Here is an 18,769-nt window from a genome sequence, read left to right on the forward strand (position 1 = left end):
TCAATCCACCCAGAGCAAGGCCAGAGCTGTCATGAGCTAAAGAAAAGCCACAAGGACTTTGGGGAAGAAAAACGATTTTTTGATTTGTGATGAAGTAGAGGATCTAGCTGGTAATAAAATGAAAGCTTTCAGGAGCCAGCGCTAAGAACACAGACACATTATCACCATTATTGATTCTTGATTTGGGGAGTCTGATTGATTAAACAATTACCCAGCAGACCTTACCCTGTGCTGAGCATTTGTCAGGAGCTGTCACCTCCCTGGACTGGGTGAGGCTGAAAAGTGCCTTGAAGGCAGCAGTCCAACTGATCCCACAAATCCCCCACAAAGGGCATCTCCAGAAAGCCTCACAAGCATGAGAACAAAAAACAACAGCAGGAACAACTGCTTGGCCCCTGCTCTTGCAAATGCCTGCTGCGGTGTGAAATAATTGTGACTTCACAATTCTGTGAGAAATATCCAGCACAAGAATCCTGAAAATATTGGTTGAAGAAAGGAAAATCCTTTAAAAACACGTAAATCACAAATCAGGGTTTTTTTTATTATTTCTGGAGTGTCAAGTTATTCCAAAGAGGGACTTTGGAGTAGTTTGTGGGAGGAAAAAAAGCAAAATAAGGCAAAACCCCCAGCTCCCCCCAAAGCATGGACACTCAGGATGTGGCTGATTTCCACACCCCACTTTGGACAGGACAAATCCTCTCCCTGGAACTGATTTCCAGTAAGATGTTTGTTCCCACTCATTTATTTTAATACAATGGCAAACAAACTCATTTCATATTTAATGATTGTTCTATGAAAAAACCTTGTTTGGTATTTCAAAGAGAACATTTTTATCAGCAGTGCATTAACTGGCTTTATTACCCTGATCCAGCAACATGTTCCCTAGAGCCAGACCCCTTGGAATCCTGCTGGATTTGTGTTTTACTGATCCATTCAGGAAGGGTGGAATCCAAATGCCTGAGCCAGCAGCTTTCCTGCCTTGAAACTCCTTCTGGATGCCCACATCAAACGTTTTACTGTTCCTTAATAACTCATTTATTAGCAAGTGACTGCTACATTTTATTAATCAATCTTAAAATGCCTCCCATAAAACATCAACCAGCTCAGATGGTATTTTTACTCGTCATTAAGATTTTGCAGGGTCCTAATATTCTGTATGAATTCCATATATGGAATCAGCTGTGTTTTTAGCTGTGTTTTCTCCATAAAATCTCAATTGTTTTCTATTCACTGCAAATTTTCAGCCTGGGACAGAGGAAGGTGTCCCTGCCCCTGGCAGGGGGAGGAATGGGATGAGCTTCAAGGTCCCTCCCAACCCAAACCATCCCAGAATTCTGTGATAATTAATTGTGATGGGCGGATGCAACATGCCAATTCAGGGAAGCAAATTCAGGTTTTCAGAAGACCCAAGAAGCCATGCAGGCCCCCTCAAAATACAAAACACATTGAACAACCTTTAAAAACTGTAATAAAATAGAGACTGTGAAAACCTCTCTTTTGAGATAAGAACAGGCAATTGTACATGGAGTTAAAGGGGGCAAAGCTGAAAATGGAAGTGTTTGTTTGCCATGCCCATGAACAAGCCCTGAACCCATTGTTTGCAGCAGCCTCTGGAGCAAACAGAGGGGAAAGGGAACCTCAGCTTAGGGCAGTTTTCCTGTCACATAAACACAGCAATACAAGTGTTTGATGTCATGATGTATTTCAGAATGTGAAAGATCACCTGATGAGATTTTATGTCCATTGCTCCTTATAATTTCTACAGAGACAGAAGGTGTTGTTGCTAGAGCTTTTGAGCAGTATTGTTATAACAATAAATACCTCAATAATAAGATATCATTCTGTTATTACAATCTAATAATGAGTGACATGTCCATGCTAAGGGATGGTGACTCAGGCATGGGATCTCACACCTGCTGTCTCCAGAGGTGCTGAAGGAGCAGTGAAGTGACCATCAACACAACTCTGGTGCTTTTAAAACCATTTTCCCCCCGCTGGGATTTTTGCTAGAAAAGAAAAGAGCTTCCCTTACCCAGAGTTTCCTTCTGCAGCTCACGGCAGCGGCTCTGGAGCTCGTTGCCCTGCTGGAGGGAAGTTTGGAGCTGCTGAGTTTTCAGCTCAACTGTGTCGGCCACCTCCGTGAGGTGCTTCACCTTCTCCTGCAGGCACTCGTTCTCCCGCTGGGATTTTGCCAATCTTTGGTTCAATTTGGGTATTTCTGAGGAGGCAAAACAAACCCATGCAGACTGCTGCTATTTCGTGTTAATCATGAACATCATTTAAATGGCATTCACAGGCCAGCAAAAATAAGTGGGGCTAAATAGTTTTGATGTGGAAAGCTGGGTTTGAGGATGGGTGTGATATTCCTGCTGTGGCACTAGTCTGAAGGAGGAAATGTTGGGTGAGGGATACAGAGCCTGTGTAAGAAAGGCTCCACTCCTGTTTCCACACAGATCCTCTGCATATTGGGAGCACTACAACAAACACAACAAGGAATACTCCAGAAAAGAAGCCTTGAAATGTCTGGGTCCCTCTGAGGCTGAGGATGCCTGCAGGGACACAGCCTGCAGCAGGCAAGGAATGAGCCCAGTGAGAGAGGAACCCTGAGGACACAGGAACCTCCCCGTGCCACATGGACACTGCAGCTCTCTGGGGATTGAGACCAATTCTTTGAATTTTACCCTCAGAGCTCGATGTTCTGCTTAAGATGGACAATTAACAGCAGGACTGCATTCCACCACCTTCATTGTTTTCCCCTTTTTCTTCACTTGCCCTCCCAGCCAGCTGGAAGGGAAGGGGTGCAGCCTGTCCAGTCTGGGGGGCAGCACTGCAGGACACTCCAGCAGCTCCCACAGGGATGCTGGATGCCTGGAGGATCCTTTTTTCTCTTGCTTTACCTGTCAGAGCCTCTTTGCTCATGGCTTTTATTTGCCGAAAAATTTCCTCCTTCATGGCAGCAAAGCTCTCCATGTTGGTGGAGATGACCTCTTTAATACTGTCCAATTCACTCCTAATGAAAGGGAACAGTGAGACAGCCTTGCTCAGCGTGGAGCAATGGTGCTCCAAGGTAGTTCTGCAAGAAAGAAAACGTACCAGATGTATATTTATAAATTATTCTACAAGTAAAACTTGGGAATTAGACTAGGCTTGACAACTATGTTCCCATTATCTGGTAATTTATACTGCATTGAGTTACAATAATTCAGTGTATGAAATGTGCTCTGTGTTGAATATATGTATTATAAGTTTCCCCATCTAAATGTTTAGAGCTTTTCTACAAAAATGAAGAAAACTGGGTTTGTTTCATCATTTCAAAATCCAGTATAGGAAGTTGTACAATCACTTTTAATTGAGAAATCAGAGTAATCATGTTTAAATGACTGTATGCCCAGGTTTATGGTGAGTCTCTATAAACAATATTTATGTAAGAAGTAGAGCATTTCCAACATCAGCATTTCTTTCTGGGTTCTCACCTGAGCACCTGTGACTGCTTGTAGGCAGCTTCCTTCTCCTCCTGGAAATACTGCAAATCAGCTTTCACCGTTTTCATCTCCTCCTGCTTGGTTTTCAGCTCCACTGTCAGGGTTTTTATCCTGGAGACGCAAATAAAACAATCAGAGTTGTTTGCAGCAATAATCAACCTCCAGCCTGGGTTTCAGCTTTCCCAGGCAGGAGCCAGCTCTGTGCTGGCCTCAGGCACAGCAAACACCTCCAGAACCATCCCCGAGGTGTTCTTCACCTCTAACATTTACCTTGGGAACTTTTCCTTGCAGCACCAGTTTGTTTTTCAGGCACAGCTACCCCAGTGTAAATAAACAGTTTAAACATTGCTCTTTCAACAATTCAGCACTTGCTCCCATAACTGTCAGGAAATGAATTGAGCTGCACAGGAATAAAAGAGCAGAATCCAGTTCCCTTCCTGTGGCACGTGTGAGGAACAATCCCACACAGCACATCAGCCCCAGCTGTTTTCTGCAGATAACCATCCTAAAGCAGCTTCCAGCCCCAAAAATACCACTCCAGTGACAAGCAACTGTTAAAAACCAGCCCCTGGTTCAGCTTTCAACACCTACTGCTCACACAGAGAAAATGATCTATTTGTCTCCTGGTGACTCATTGCCACAAGTAAATAAGTAATGTTTGAATAGACAAGAATTTTACAAAACCAAAGGCTGGCAGAAGCATTTGGCGTCAATTTGAAACAGCAGAAGAGAGTGAGAATGATTTTTGCTGAAAATATATAAAAATTAAACCAAACTATGACAGTGCATTAGTTGCTGTTATCACACAGATCAGCACCAAAATGCACATTTAAAAAAATATCAGTTCTGGTTAAGGAACCTGGATCTGCAGAGCTCTGACAAAATCTGAACTGAACATCTGGGGGTTAAAAAGCAAGTTTTTGGGGCTTAGTGAAACCTGAGGAAAAAAATAAAATTGAAGACATTCCTGGCATTACCTTTTTAGGAAATTTTACCCATTGCTACCTGCAAATTTCCAGGAGGTGAGGAGCAGGAGGGGAGAGATAAAATCTGTTGGATTGTGATTGGGAGCAGAACTGTTGTCACTCACAAGAAAAAAGAAAAAGGCCATTCCCTAAACAGCTACAGGAATTCAAATCAGTTTGCAGCTGAGGAAAAAAATCAGTGATTTATCAGTGACCAATAACAAATCCAAACTCTGGGAGCCAGGGAGAGCCAGATGCCCATTCTCCATTCTCGTTCTGGAATAGGGAGTATTTGAAGATCTTTTGGATTAAAAAGAAACTGGTAAACAAGGAGAGGCACATTTTCTTCCTCTTTCCATTCCAGAGCTGCCATTAAAGGGATGTTTCCTGCTCAGTCACACACTAAAGAACCCGTGGAAAAGGCAAGACCGTTATAAACCCACTATTTTGGGGGTTTCAGCACAAAGGGAGGGTGCAGTGGAGGGTCAGAAGCTGGCATTGGAGATGCTGGGCACTGGCTGAGCACTCCCAGCCACGCTGGCAGCCCCTGGGGCTCCTCTGTGGCAGTGGGAGGTGTCAGGACATGCCCACCCCGGCGCTGGCAGGGGCACAACAGCACAGAGAGCCCAGAGGGAGCTCTGAGAACACCCCAGAGCAGGAGGAGCAGCTCCCCTTCTCCGGGCGTTTCCAGCAATCATCCCTGCCCAGGGTCCTGGTGGGATGGAGCAGCACTGGCACTGCCACCAGCACTCAGCAGCCTGGAACACTCTGTCCCAAAAAAGCCCCAGCCCAGCGTTTTCACTGCCATGAAACTCTGGGAGCTGCCCAGAGCCAGAGCTGCTCACTTTCATTTCACAGCCGGGAGCTGCTCATTTTCTGTTCAGCCAGTGCTGAAGTCACCACTCCTGGAATTGTTCAAGATAAGGGTGGATGTGGCACTTGAGGACATCTTTACTTCTATTTTACATTTCCTACACTGGGTGTGGCTGAATTTCACTAATTAAATTAACAACAACGCAATTAATTACCAAGACTGAGGTGATTCTAACACAGAATAAGGTTGAGCAGTAGGATCAGTGCAGTCTGTTCCCCTTCTCCTGCCAGGACCCCAAAGGAAAGGTAACTAAAGACAGGCAAACTCCCAGGTGCTTTCAAGGTTAACCACAGGAACCAGCAGGGATAGCTGAACCCAGAGGGAACAGAAACCTGAAACAGCCTGCAAATGATAAGAGATTCAATCCCTGGGTCTGGCAGAGATAAAAGTGAGAAAAAGGCATGTTTGGATTCTGGGAGCAGTGATTTGTCAGCCTGGCCAGAGCCAGGATGTTGAATAGTTTATACCTCACCACAAGGTAGTCAGAGAGGCCCAGGACAGCAAGGAGAAGATAAGGAACATTCAGCCAAGTTTCTTAACAAGGCACAATGGTTGATTTATGGCTGGAACGGAAACCTACTGCAAGCATCTCACTTGATTTCAGCAGCTTTTAAATCAAGTGGAGCCTTAGGGGAGAAAAGTGCAGAGATAAAAATTTTATTAACTGTTCCAGCTTCACTACAAAAAGTCAGCTCGATGAAAATTTAAAGTTTAGCTCTGGCAAATGAGCCTCCACAAGAAGAATGTGCTGTCAGTGCATTTGCTCACACACTGCCACCAGAGCTGCCACCCAGGGTCCTTAAAGGGACAAGGAGCAAACAAGCTTTAAAAATAGATATTAAACCACAGAAAATACTGAATATCAGGAAGGAGGGGTGAACGATGGTTAAATTAAAAAGATATTGCAAGAAACATTATAAGTAACTTACAAGACAAATGCATTTTGTTCACTTTTGTGGGAACTTGTGCTCTAAAATGAATCTTTTATTAGTAATATTAGCAAGCAAAAGCCTAACTAAATCCATTAATTAATATTTTAAGAGTATCTGAGTCATTCTCCAAAAAAAATTAGGTTTCCAAAGCATTTCAGTCCAATCTCAAGAGCACCTTCAGCTCTACATCCCTTGGTGTGAGGCAGTCATGCAAGGAACACCTCTCCTGGGGATCCCAAAAATCAAACTGTGCTGATAATTAAAATTAGAACCTCATCCTTACAAAAAAAACTTCTGTCTGTTTCAGTCAGATGAGCCAAAAATTACCCAGGAGTTTCTGGTAGCTTCAATCCATCTGTAGCAAACTTGAGCAAACTGCATTTTTACAAAGTATCTTTTATTAATTGACTACAAACATCAATTATTTATAGTCCTGCTGTAATCAATTAATGGAATACAACAATAGAGTCCAAAATATATGCAGGGAAAAGGATATAGATCCTGTAAGTATGAGCTGAAAGAACACACTTGAAGGTCCTAATTGGCTCTGAGGTCCACCATTAATTACTGGAGTTTTATGGTACAAAACTCCCCCTTTAAGTGGCACCTTCCGATATCTGTAAGGATTTGAAACCTCCTGTTTGTGGAGCAAAATGCCCCTGACATTTCCCAAACTGTTCCTCACTGCTTTAGGATTCTGTCCCAGCCCTGCAGAGAGGGAATCCTGAGACTGCCAGGGAAGGACACTGGCAATTCTTTACTGAGAGACAGCCAGCCCAAACCTCAGACCTGTGGCACTCCCAGTCCTGTGCAATTTCATTTGGAGTATTAGAGATTTATTACAGGATGATAAGATATTCATCTTTTCCCTTTGGGAGTGTGTGCAGGGGAAATCCCTCTGCGTGCTTCTGGCCTTTCCTTCACCTTCCACACACCGACTGCTCCTGAGCTGCTCAGGAATTCTGAACCTGCTTCCACAGGACACTGTGAAAGGTGATTTAAATCAAGTATTACCGAGTATATGGGCCATCTGAGAACAGAAAGACAAATGTTATTTGTATTTGAAGCTGCTTTTGTGCTGAAATTCCCTGCCCCAGGATCTCCAGAGACGATGTGCTCTGACCTTTCCGTCTTGGACTCGCTCTCAGCCCGGCAGCGCTCCAGGTCGTGGTGAAGAGCCTGCAACTCTGCCTGGAGCCGCTGCTCCCGTTCTAGGCTGCCCTTATAAACCTTAATCTCCTTCTCCATTGCTTTCACTTTGTCCTCCATCACCTTGAACTCGTGGAGTGTCAGGTAGCTGACTCCGCAGTATTTGCACACTGTCTGGTCCCGGGGCATCTGCAGAGAGAGAAAATGCTTCAGTGTCTCAGAGAAACAGGTTCGGCTAAAAACCCCTCAGTCACGCTAAGAAATAATAACAAATCCAAACAATTAAACCGTTTGCTGCTCTGGAACGTTTGAGATCAGATGATGTTATGGCTTTAGCAAATAGAGACAAAAATCTTCATTAGCAAAATGAACCCCAGCTAGAGCAGCACTTTTCCTTCCTGGCAGCTTCCCAAGATACATCAATTTGATATGTGGGAACTCTCACTGAAATGCTGAAGTACTTCTGAGTTAGGTTGGAGGTATTAATGGAAAGTGAAATGCTGTGTTTTACAAAGCTGTTTCATTAATGAATCTGGGATTACCAGATAAATGTTATTTCTCTGGGTTTCTGACAACTCAAATCCAAGTGAAGGAGGCAAGAGGAGGGAGAGTGAATAAAGTGAGGTAATCCACAATCTTCACAAAAATAATTGATGAGTGAAGCTGAGGTGTCCATGGCACTGGGGTGCTGTGGAATCTGTAACCCCTTTGCCAGGAATGAAGGACTCAGGGCTGATTACAAAACACAGAGCATGTAACACCCATCCAAAGGAAAGGCCATGTATTAAACTGGGAAACAGACTTTTCCAACTGAGCTGGTTATTAACCTTGAAGCAAGGAACATGCAAGCACCTGTTCAAACAGTTTAAATCCAATTAAGAAGCTTTGTTTTACCGAAGAAGAAAAAAAAAGATGTTTTGAGACATTGGGATAAACAGAAAGAAACCCTACTGAGAGGAAAGAAAAGAGCTTTCAAAATTATAAATTAAAGACTCATACAACAACCTTTAGGAGTTTAAATATAGCTTGATATAAACAGTGTTTCAGGGTGCCCTACACAAGCTTTATTCCCCCATTTCCTAATGTTGCTCCAGTTTAAACCCCCCTGGTTACAGCTGCTCTGGAGGAGCCGAAAATGCAAGTTTATTTTTCCTGGCAGCTGCAGTCTGTGCTTGGAAACCTGAAACTGCTCCTCAGGACAAGCACCCCGAAGTTCCAAAGCCCTGGAATGAGGGCAGTGGGAAAGGACAAAACGAGCTGTGCAGGGAGCACAGGAGGGGTTTATCAGAGAGGACACGGCGCCCCGTGCAGCACAGCCACTGCTGCTGCTCACACTGACAGCTGAGAACTTTCACTGCCTCTCCCATCAAAAACAAGATAGAATCACCAGGGGGCTGAACTGCAAAGGGCTTGTGCAAGTACCAAAACTTCTTGGTTTTCAGCTTTGTTACTGAATGTCAAAATAAATGAAGTCATAGAACAACAAATACTCCCTGTCTGGGCTCAGCTGGAAGTGCTCTCCTTCCCATCCATTCCTCAGGTGAAATGAAAATCTGGGAGGATTCCTGATCAGGTTGGATTTTTACAGTATTTGCTACAGAGTAAAAAAATCACAGAATAGGAACTGCTGAGTAAATCAGGACCTTGCTCTGCACATTAATAATTACCCTGCAAGCACTGCAGTAAGTGCACAGATTGAACAGCTTCCAAACATGCACCTGAATACATGGAACGGTTCCCTGGCACCAGGAATGGATTTGGAACACGCTGAGTGATGCCAGCCACAGTTAATTTAAACCCAGCACATCTGTCCAGGGTACCTGGGAAATCACCAGGGCCCAGATGAAAGTGAATAGAGCAAGGAAGGCACTGACCTGATCTCCCATCCTGAATCCAAGGTTCCTCTCTCATGGAATCCCAGGATGGTTTGGGTTAAGAGGGACCTGAAATCCCACCCAGCGCCAGCCCTGCCATGGCAGGGACACCTCCCACTGTCCAGCCTGGCCTTGGGCACTGCCAGGGATCCAGGGGCAGCTCCAGCTGTGCCAGGGCCTGCCCACCCTGCCAGGCAACAATTCCTAATTCCCAAAATCCCATCTGACCCAGGAATTCCAATATCCCATCTACCCCTGCCCCCTGGCAGCCTTATAAATAAATGGTCTTTCCAGGAGAAAAGCTCCACCAGGCCTTGTCTCTTAGACACCAAAGTTGACCAACCATTAAACAAAATCTGTAGGAAACAAACTCATCAGCTCTTGTGCTTACAAATTACCTTTTCTGGAACAGTGAGATTGCTGAGTAACCACAAAGGATGTGTACTAAACACAAATTCATGGTTTCAGATTCCATATTTCACTGTTTCCATTTGATAAAAACACCGCTGTCATCTTAACTTCAAAGCAGGAAAAGAACAGGGGAAAAACAGTTTGGAAGGAATAGAAAAGGAAACCATCAGAGCTCTGAGCAGAAAGGGGACTTACGTGTCCTGAGTGAGCACTGAGGACAAGCAGTGAACAGAAAAAATCAATTAGGAATTAAAAAACCAGTTTTGCTGAGGACAAAGTGCTTGATCTGGGAAGGTATTTATCCATAAGGCTTTGAGCTACAGTTGTGAGTGATGCACAGATGCTGTAAAGCATCTGGGGGAACAGTTTCCACTCTGCAGTTGGCTTTGGAAGGAAATATTATCCCCTGGTTACAAAGATTTCTTCAGCTACCAAGGCAAGGGGAGGACTGAGCCAAGAGGGTTAATCACTCAAATTACATCTGTCTGACTCAGTCTCATCTGTAGAGCATAAGCTGTAAGGAAAAAAGAAAAGAAATTGGTGGCCTGGACCATTTTTAGCCTTTTGAACGATGAGACAGGAATTTGTACCACTTGAACTTGACCAAATAACTGCAGGGTGTGTCAGCTCGTGCACCACCACCCCTCTGCTCTGGAATTTCACATTCCACCCACAAACATCCCAGGATGGAGAGCTGGATTCCTGTTTGGAAGAGCGAGCTCCTCTCTCGTTGGGCAGGGCTTTGATGTTACAGCACCCAGCACAGAGATCACTGACCACAGAACCCTGAAACTGCTCAGCTTGGAAAAGCTCTGCCAGAGCATGGAGTGCCACCCCACCACAGCACCCACACGCACAGGGCTGATAAACCCCAGCACTGCCCTGGGCAGCTGGGCCGGGCTGGACAGCCCTTCCCATGCAGAAATTCCTCACAACACCCCCCCTGTGCTCCTTGGTCCCCAGATCTGTCGGGACTGAGATTGCTTCAGCAAGGACTGGTCAAAACCAAAAAACTCTGTATTTGTCCAATTCAAACTTGTAGCTGGAAACATAAAAGTCAAGGAAAAAAAAATCCTTATGCTGCAACTGGGTGGTCTTAAATTATTTCTGTATGTTGATTTATTCTACCTTATTACCAAATTTTACTTTCTTTTTTGTTTCATTCCTCTCCCACATTATTTTCATGTTTCTCATCCCGTCTGTCCCTCTTCTGACACACCAGTCAATCCCTGCTGCACAAAAAGAAATGATGACTCAAACCATTGATTTTTGAGGAAGAAAGGGGAGTCTTTTTGATGTGTACACAAAATAAGGTACCAGATTGAAATTTATATTTGCCTTAGTCAGAGAAAGATTTTTAAAAGGTCTCAGTAGAAACTTAACTTCTTTTAAAAGAAACAAAGTGTATTTATGAGCCAAGTTTTCAATCAGCATCTACCCCAGAGCACTACAGATGGTACTGCTGAGCCACACTGCTCACATCATTATTTGCTGCCTGCCCATAAAATCACAGTTGCAAAATAAAAATCCCGTGCTTGCTTTGAACACATGAACAGTGGAGAAACAGGCTGGGAGCAAAACCAGAAGGTTGCTTCACCCAAAACATGCCCTGGGAAAATCCCTGTGTCACGAGAGGAAACAGCACCGGGAGCTCAGGTGGCTGAACCCACTGCAGCCTGGAGGAAAGCAGAATAATGAACCCTGACATTGTCACACTCACAGAGCTGCAAACACCAGCACAGGGCCAGCAAACAAACAAAACAAAAAAGGTTTTTTGTGAGAAAACCTTGGATAGAGAGAATACAGCCCTAGTTTTGTGAGAAAACTTTGGATATGGAGAATACAGCCCTGGTGTGATGAGAAATCTTTGGATTTAGAGAATACAGCCCTGGTGTGATGAGAAAAGCTTGGCTGTAGTGCCTAGAGAGGGTGGGGAGTGTCCCTTAGTGGAGATGCTGAGCCACCTGGACACAACCCCCGGCAGTGCCCAGGCCAGGCTGGACACCGGGGCCTGGACTCACCTGGGATGGTGAAGGTGTCCCTGTGTCCCTGCCATGGCACCTGAAGGCCCCTTCCAACCCAGACCATTGCAGGATTTTCTCCCATTTGCAGAGCACTCCCCAGCACTCAGAGCACCCCCACAGCAGGAGCCTGACACCCCAACAGCACAAAACATCACAAATTCCACACTGAGTGCTGGAAACTTCCGTGGGCACTGGAGCAGCTCAGAGATATCACCTCCAGGAGAATCCAGGGGCCCAGCAGGATGCTGAAATGGGCTCTGCCATTCTGCCACGCTTATCTGGAGGGCACAAACTGGAATTTTACCTGCTTTTAAATGCCTGCTGGTGCCACTGCAGCACGTCCCAAGCACGGAGCTGTGCTGTCCCGTGGGCTCCCAGCCACGGCTGAACTCTGTGTTCCAGAAGCTTCCACAGGAAAACCCCAGTGCTGGGTTCACAGGCAGGCAGCAGAGGAGGGAGGCTGCCATGATGTGCTCACGCAGAGCCCACACTGTGCCCAGGCTGTGCAGAGGCTCTGAGTGCCCCTGGCTGCCTGTGGTGTACCCGATACCCTGGGGACACCACAGGACGTTCTGTCCCCATGGGGAACAGCTCAGGCTTCCTGCCCGGCCCCAGCTCCTCTCTCCCGGCCTCACACAACTCCCAGTCTCTCAGGGGATCTTGGCCCTACTAATGTTATGATTTATGGTAACAAAGCTTTTTTTTTTTTTTTTTTTTTTCAAATAAAATATGAAATTAAATATAACTGTGCTTGCTGCCTTGAGGACTTGGGTCATTCTGTTGCTGTTCTGTTTCCTGTTTCAGGGAGATCCTCAGTGCAAAGCTGCCTCTTCCCTTCTATTTCCCTCCACTCCCACAGAACTTTAATTAAAGTCCAAAGGCACAAAAAATGATTCATCTACCACTGGCAACAAACAACTACCAAGGTGAAATATAAAAGCCTTGAGGAAAAATTAAACCAAAATAAAACATTAACCAAGCAATAAAACCACAAGTCCCCAAAAATACACATCCATGACATTGGGTCAAGGAAACACTAACTCCCTTCTGTACGCTGCTGGGCTCTGTGACACCTCTCAGGCTGAGTTTGCTTGCAGAAACTCTATGTAAATACATTAAAAGGAGGCATTAAAAGCCACTGATTTCCATCTTTACTAACAATTAGTTCCCAAGAAGTATGCAACTATAAATACAAAAGAATACTATAAACTTTAATAATGGATATGTAGATATTTTATTCACCTATTGTTCTTGTTTTTTTCATTTAGCACCCATCTTGCAATGAATGTGAAATGCAATGTTGTGGAAGGGGTGTGAGAACAGAAGAAGGAATAAGAGAGAGAAGAAGTTAAAGTTTTTACACAGTTCTCTGAGGCAAAATAGATCAGAACATGAAGAACCAAGGTCCCTTCACATCATTCCCTTCACAAAATGCTGAGAAATCTCCTTCCATGTAATGCTGTGAAAGGGGTAGGGTATGAAAGCAGAAGAAGGAATGAGAGAGAGAAGAAAGCGGGGACATATAGAAGTTTTTACACAGTTCTCTGAGGCAAAACAGATCAGAACATGAAGAACCAAGTTCCCTTCACATCTATCATTCCCTTAACAAAATGCTGAGAAATCTCCTTCCACGCAATGTTGTGAAAGGGGTGTGAGAGCAGAAGAAGGAATGAAGTTTTTACACAGTTCTCTGAGGCAAAATAGATCAGAATATGAAGAACAAAAATCCCTTCACATCATTCCCCTCACAAAATGCTGAGAAATCTCCTTCCCTCTAGACTAAAACTTCCTTTAAAATAAAATAGTGATAAACAGCTTGTGCAGCTCCAAGGAGAGGAAAAATGAGAGCCTGAGCCTGTGAGGTTGCTCCTGGATGCCTTGTGAGTGCCACAGCCCAACCTCCAGCATCCATTCATGCATCCATGCATCCATGCATCCATCCATCCATCCATGCCAGCCCAGTGCCAGGCCAGGGCACATCCCTCACTCTGGGCAGCCCTCAGTGCCTGAGAGGCTCCATCCCTGCAGCCCCATGTGCTCCCTGGGCCCACACACCCACTCTGGGAGCATGTGCTCCTCTGGCACAGCTGGCTCACATCTGGCTGCATTGGGAGCCGGCTGACAGGGAGATTCCAAAGGAGAAGCTGTAAAATCTGGGCAGCAGAGAACAACAGGAAGGGAACGAGCACATGTGTGCAGAAAGGACGGCAGATACAAGGGCAGGAAATGGTGAGAATGACTTGTAGTGCCTTGTAACCATGCTGCAGCTACAACACGAGCCAGCTGAGGAGGAGATGAGCACAGCACAGGATGTGTCAAACCCTGACACTTTCCCATCCCAAACCCCAGGCTGTCGCTGCCTTGGAGCTACACGTGGCACGAGGAGGATGGGACAGGAGCAGAACTCTGTCCATATCTGCAAATCCTGTGTCCTCTGCACTGGATGTTTTGTTAAAGGTGGGATCACCTTTGTACCCAGCACTGCTGGGATCTCCAGAGATTGCCTACCCCATCCTCTACTTCGAGGGACAAGTTGAAGTGACAATCCCACTGGGAGAATTCCACAACAGCTGGGAGAGCTGCTCCAGAGTTTCAGAGCAATGCTTTCAACCAAAGCACATGCAGAAATGTGAGCAAAAGACTCATTTGCACCTGGAAATGAACCACCACCTCCCGTGAGCAGTTACTGTGTCCTCAGGTATTTTCCAGAATGAACAAACCCAGCTCTGTTATCCTTTCTTAGAAGAATTTAAAGCTCTTTTTACTATTTTTGCTCTTTTCTAAATTCCCATCAGTCACGTCATTATTTTAAAGCCTGCAGCTCAGAACTGAAACCTCAACAGCCCTGGACAGATGGACAACAAAGACTCAAGTTTCACATGTGATTCCTATTACAATTATTGAGCTATTCAAACTATTAATACATTAACAGATTCTTTCTGTGTGACATCCCTTTGTTCATTTTATTCTGCTTATGACCTGATTACAGCCCTCAGACTGTTAAGTCTGACAAGGAGGTTATTATGGATTTTGTATTGATGCACTGGATTAATTTTAAAAGCCTTATTTTTGCTAAGAGTATGGAGTTTAATGCTGTTCCCAGAGTGCTCACACCCCTTCCTGACTGGCACCAGCATATTCCTTATTGTAATCCAAGATCCTGGCTCAACAGTAACCAGCAGCCACTGACACTGGCGCTGACAGAACTCATGTCACTGCATTTCTGTGCCTGCCCTGGCTGCTGCTCCCTCCCTGTGCCAGCACACGCCGAGCACATGGAGCAGGAACTGCCTCAGGAACTGATCCCAACATAAAACAGGCTCAAGTGCCACCAAACTGCAGCTTTTAGTCATTAAAGGAAATATTAAGCAGTAACCAGTTCCAGGAGGATTCCCTCCTTCAGCAGTTTGGTACAACTGTTTCTGTGAGAAGCTTACACTGATTTTTGCTCACCACTGTACCCCGTTGGGGCAGAAAAACTAACTGCTAAATACACAAACTTAGTGGGATCCTTCCTGCTACCAAAACAGCTGCTCACGAGTCTGAAAGTCCCACAGCTTCTCCCCTTCTTCTTTTTTAAGGCTAAGTATTCATTTTCCCTTTCTTTATCCATCCTACCCATCCTTAATTTCTCAGAAATCTTCTCAGAAATTGTCTGAACAGTTTCCTGGACTAAGCCAGGCAGAATTTCTCCAGGCTGAGTACACAAAGCTTTTAAATGACTTGTCAATTATGAGCTGCAGACCGAGGAATGAGGACAGCTGGGTGTTGTACTGCCAAAGTGAAAACTTGATAGTGTTACAAAAAGTGACTCGTGTTCCACTTGAGTGCAGCCTCCTCCTAAATTGAGCCATACAAACAGCAGCGCTGTTACACCGGCAATCATCTGTCTGGCAAACAAAAGAACACACAAAGACACGAGGGGAGAGGAAGGGGAATGTTCCGTCCCCGTGTGTGTTGATACTCCTCTGGAACATGTCATGCTCTGCAGTCCTTCCGAGCTCCCGGCAGCAAAACACGCCAGAACAGGGGAAATCTGAGACTCACCTGCAGTGACAGTCCCGGCACAGGGCGAGGTGTTCCCCAAAACTCACCTGCACTGATAGCCCCGGCACAGGGCAAGGTGTTCCCCAAAACTCACCTGCACTGACAGCCCCAGCACAGGGCCAGGTGTTCCCCAAAACTCACCTGCAGTGACAGCCCCGGCACAGACTCAGGTGTTCCCCAAAACTCACCTGCAGTGACAGTCCTGGCACAGGGCAAGGTGTTCCCCAAAACTCACCTGCAGTGACAGCGCCAGCACAGACTCAGGTGTTCCCCAAAACTCACCTGCAGTGACAGTGCTGGCACAGACTCAGGTGTTCCACAAAACTCACCTGCAGTGACAGTGCTGGCACAGACTCAGGTGTTCCCCAAAACTCACCTGCAGTGACAGCCCCGGCACAGACTCAGGTGTTCCCCGAAACTCACCTGCACTGACAGCCCTGGCACAGACTCAGGAGTTCCTCTGCAGGGTTCCTATAGAATTACTGTAATTACACCGCACAAAGAGTGAGGAAATCCAACACCCAGCCTAACCCAGGGCCAAAATGTACAGGCAATGCACCGGTGCTCACAGGCCTGTGCAACATCCCTGAGCTGCTGCAGGAGCTCCGAGCGTCGGGGTCTGGCATTTCCACAGCTCGTACCTTGCGGATCTCCTCGGGCAGCGCGTGGACGGGGCCGCGCCGCTCCATGGCCTCCCGCGGGCTGGGCGGCGGGCTCCGGGAGCGGCGGGGGCTCGGGGTTCCGGGAGCGGCGGGGGCTCGGGGCTCAGGGCCCGCCGGGGTCCCGGCCGGGGGGACCCGTGAGGGGCGGGGGGGGCGCGGCGGCCGCCGCCATTTTGTGGCCGCGGCGTCGGCCGTAACCGCGGCAACGGCGCGTGCGCGTCAGAGGGGTTGCGGGGAGGGGAGCGCGGCCCGGGCTCGCCGCAGGATCGGGGTTTAGTGCGCCCCAAAATCCCCCTGACACCCCAAAGCCAGCCCTGGCATGACCAACACGGCTCCCCAGAGCCGCTCCTGACACCCCGAAACCGGCCCCGACATCCCGAATTGGGCCTTGACACCCCAAAGCCAAACCCTGACACCCCAAATTCTTCCCTGCCACCCCGAAGCCGGTCCCAAAATCCTGAATTCGATTTTGACACAAAGACAAACCTTGACACCCCAAATTCAGCCCTGCCACCCCGAAGCCCCCCAATACCCCGAAGCGAAACCCTGACACCCCAAAGCCAAAACCTGACATCCCAGATTTGGCCCTGCCACCCCAAATTTGGCCCTGCACACGCAAAGCCACCCCCAATGTCCCGAATTTGGCCTTGACATCCCAAACCTGTCCCTAAGTCCCCAAAGTCTATACTGACACCCCAAAACCACCTCTGCCCCCCCAGCCAGCCCTAACAGCCCAAATTCAATCGTGACACCCCAAAGCTCCTCCTGACCCCTCAAAACTACATCTGGCACTCCTAATTCAGCCCCACCAGCCCAAATTCGGCTCCAATACCCCAAAGCCACCCGACACCCCCAATTAGTCCCCGCCACCCCAAATCCGGCCCTGCCAGCCGGGTCATCTGCGTGTCACACCCGAGGCACGAGCTCAACCTCGGGATGAACCGGGAGCCGCCAGCTCCCGGTGAGACCCACTGGAGCGAACACACAGTCACGAAAATAAATAAATCAGGGAAGGATTGGCAGCGAGATTCGGCAGTTTCAGCGGGATTAATTCCCCTTTCTGCCCTTCTTTCTATCGCTGATGGGTTGCTGTTTCCTCCAAATCCCAGTCCCTGTTGGGACTTGCCTTGATCACACAGCAGGGACCATCTGCCCAAAGGAATTCCTACATCCCCCAAGCAGTTCCTACATCCCCAAAACATTCCCTACAGCCTTATATAAAATAATACACCCCCAAAACCATAATTTAGGGATATACACAAAAAAAAAAAAAAAAACTGGGGACAGGCCATGAAAAAAAGAAAAAAAAAAAAAAAAAAAAAAAAAAAAAAAAAAAAAAAAAAAAGAGGTGACCTTAATTTAATTTATGCGCGACCCATCTCTGAGGTGAAGCATTAGTAAGGTTGGGAGATGAATAGGGGAGAAAAGGGGGGTTGGATTGAGGAAAGCGGTGAATTTTAGGGGACAGAAACAAAAGCTTTATTGGGGAAAAAAAGGAAAATTGCATCAGTAAGGGGGGGAAAGGAAGAAAGGGTGAGTAAGTGCTGTCTCAACAGAGGGATGCTAAACCGGGGGGGAGACGGAGGGCACCGTGCACTGGTTCGGGCTCCCGGCGCCCTCCGTTCCCCCTCAGCTCTGCACGGCCGTGCCACGCGTGTCACCGCGGGTCCCTCGCGTGTGGCCGCCGTGCCCCGTCCCGCGTTGCGTGCCGAGCTCCGAGCCGCGCTAATCCCGCCTTGGCAGCCGCCTCACGCCCCCGCCTCCATTTTAACCTCTTCGTGCTTCCACGCCAGGCGCGGGCGAACGGGGGGGGAGCGCGTGTTGCGTGTGAAGGGCGGCTCGCCCCCCGCGGGGGTCATTAATTAAGATCTGCATTAATAGGAGCTGGCGAGAGCCCGCCTTGGCTGGGAGCGGGGTCTGGGAGCGGGGTCTGGCCGCGCCGTGCCGGCAGCTGTTCCCGCCGTGCGTGATGGCGGCGGGCGGGGGGGCGGCGGCTCTCACGCGATGGCGGGGCTGACGTGCCGAGCCGGGGTGTCGTGAGGCGCGGCCGTGAGCTCAGCGCGGATCACCGCGGGCGGCGAGCGGGGGGAGCGCGGCAGGCCGGGGGGAAGGCGGGCTGCAGCACGCAGCAGGCAGGCAGGGAGGGAGGGACGGGGGAACGGAGGCTGCTGCATCCCGGCCCTCCCCACCCTGGCTGTGCCCGCTGAGGAGGGGCTGGAGGGGGCTTGGACAGAGGGAGCTGAAGGATCCGGTCTTGGGGATCCCGTGTTTGGGGGGCCTGAGGGGAGCTTGTCCCAGAGGGTTCTGAGGGGATCCAGGTATTGGTGGGGCTGAGAGGAGCCTGTCCTG

At 47.6% G+C, this 18,769-nt stretch overlaps 1 protein-coding gene across 1 annotated transcript in view; it reads right to left on the minus strand.

Moving 5' to 3' along the window:
* Window positions 1–16,498, minus strand: part of LEKR1 (leucine, glutamate and lysine rich 1) — a 28,784-nt gene extending 12,286 nt beyond the window's left edge. Inside the window, exons 1-5 of the mRNA XM_063167439.1 lie at window positions 16,400–16,498; window positions 7,377–7,591; window positions 3,474–3,593; window positions 2,898–3,073; window positions 2,033–2,218 (exon numbers count right to left, since the gene is read on the minus strand). Of these exons, the coding sequence (XP_063023509.1) occupies window positions 2,033–2,218; window positions 2,898–3,073; window positions 3,474–3,593; window positions 7,377–7,591; window positions 16,400–16,447 (745 nt within the window). The 5' untranslated portion in view covers window positions 16,448–16,498. The remainder of the gene's footprint in view (window positions 1–2,032; window positions 2,219–2,897; window positions 3,074–3,473; window positions 3,594–7,376; window positions 7,592–16,399) is intronic.
* Window positions 16,499–18,769: the final 2,271 nt, after the last annotated feature.

Source organism: Melospiza melodia, chromosome 12 (genome assembly GCF_035770615.1).
Source record: "Melospiza melodia melodia isolate bMelMel2 chromosome 12, bMelMel2.pri, whole genome shotgun sequence".
Lineage (NCBI taxonomy): Eukaryota > Metazoa > Chordata > Aves > Passeriformes > Passerellidae > Melospiza > Melospiza melodia.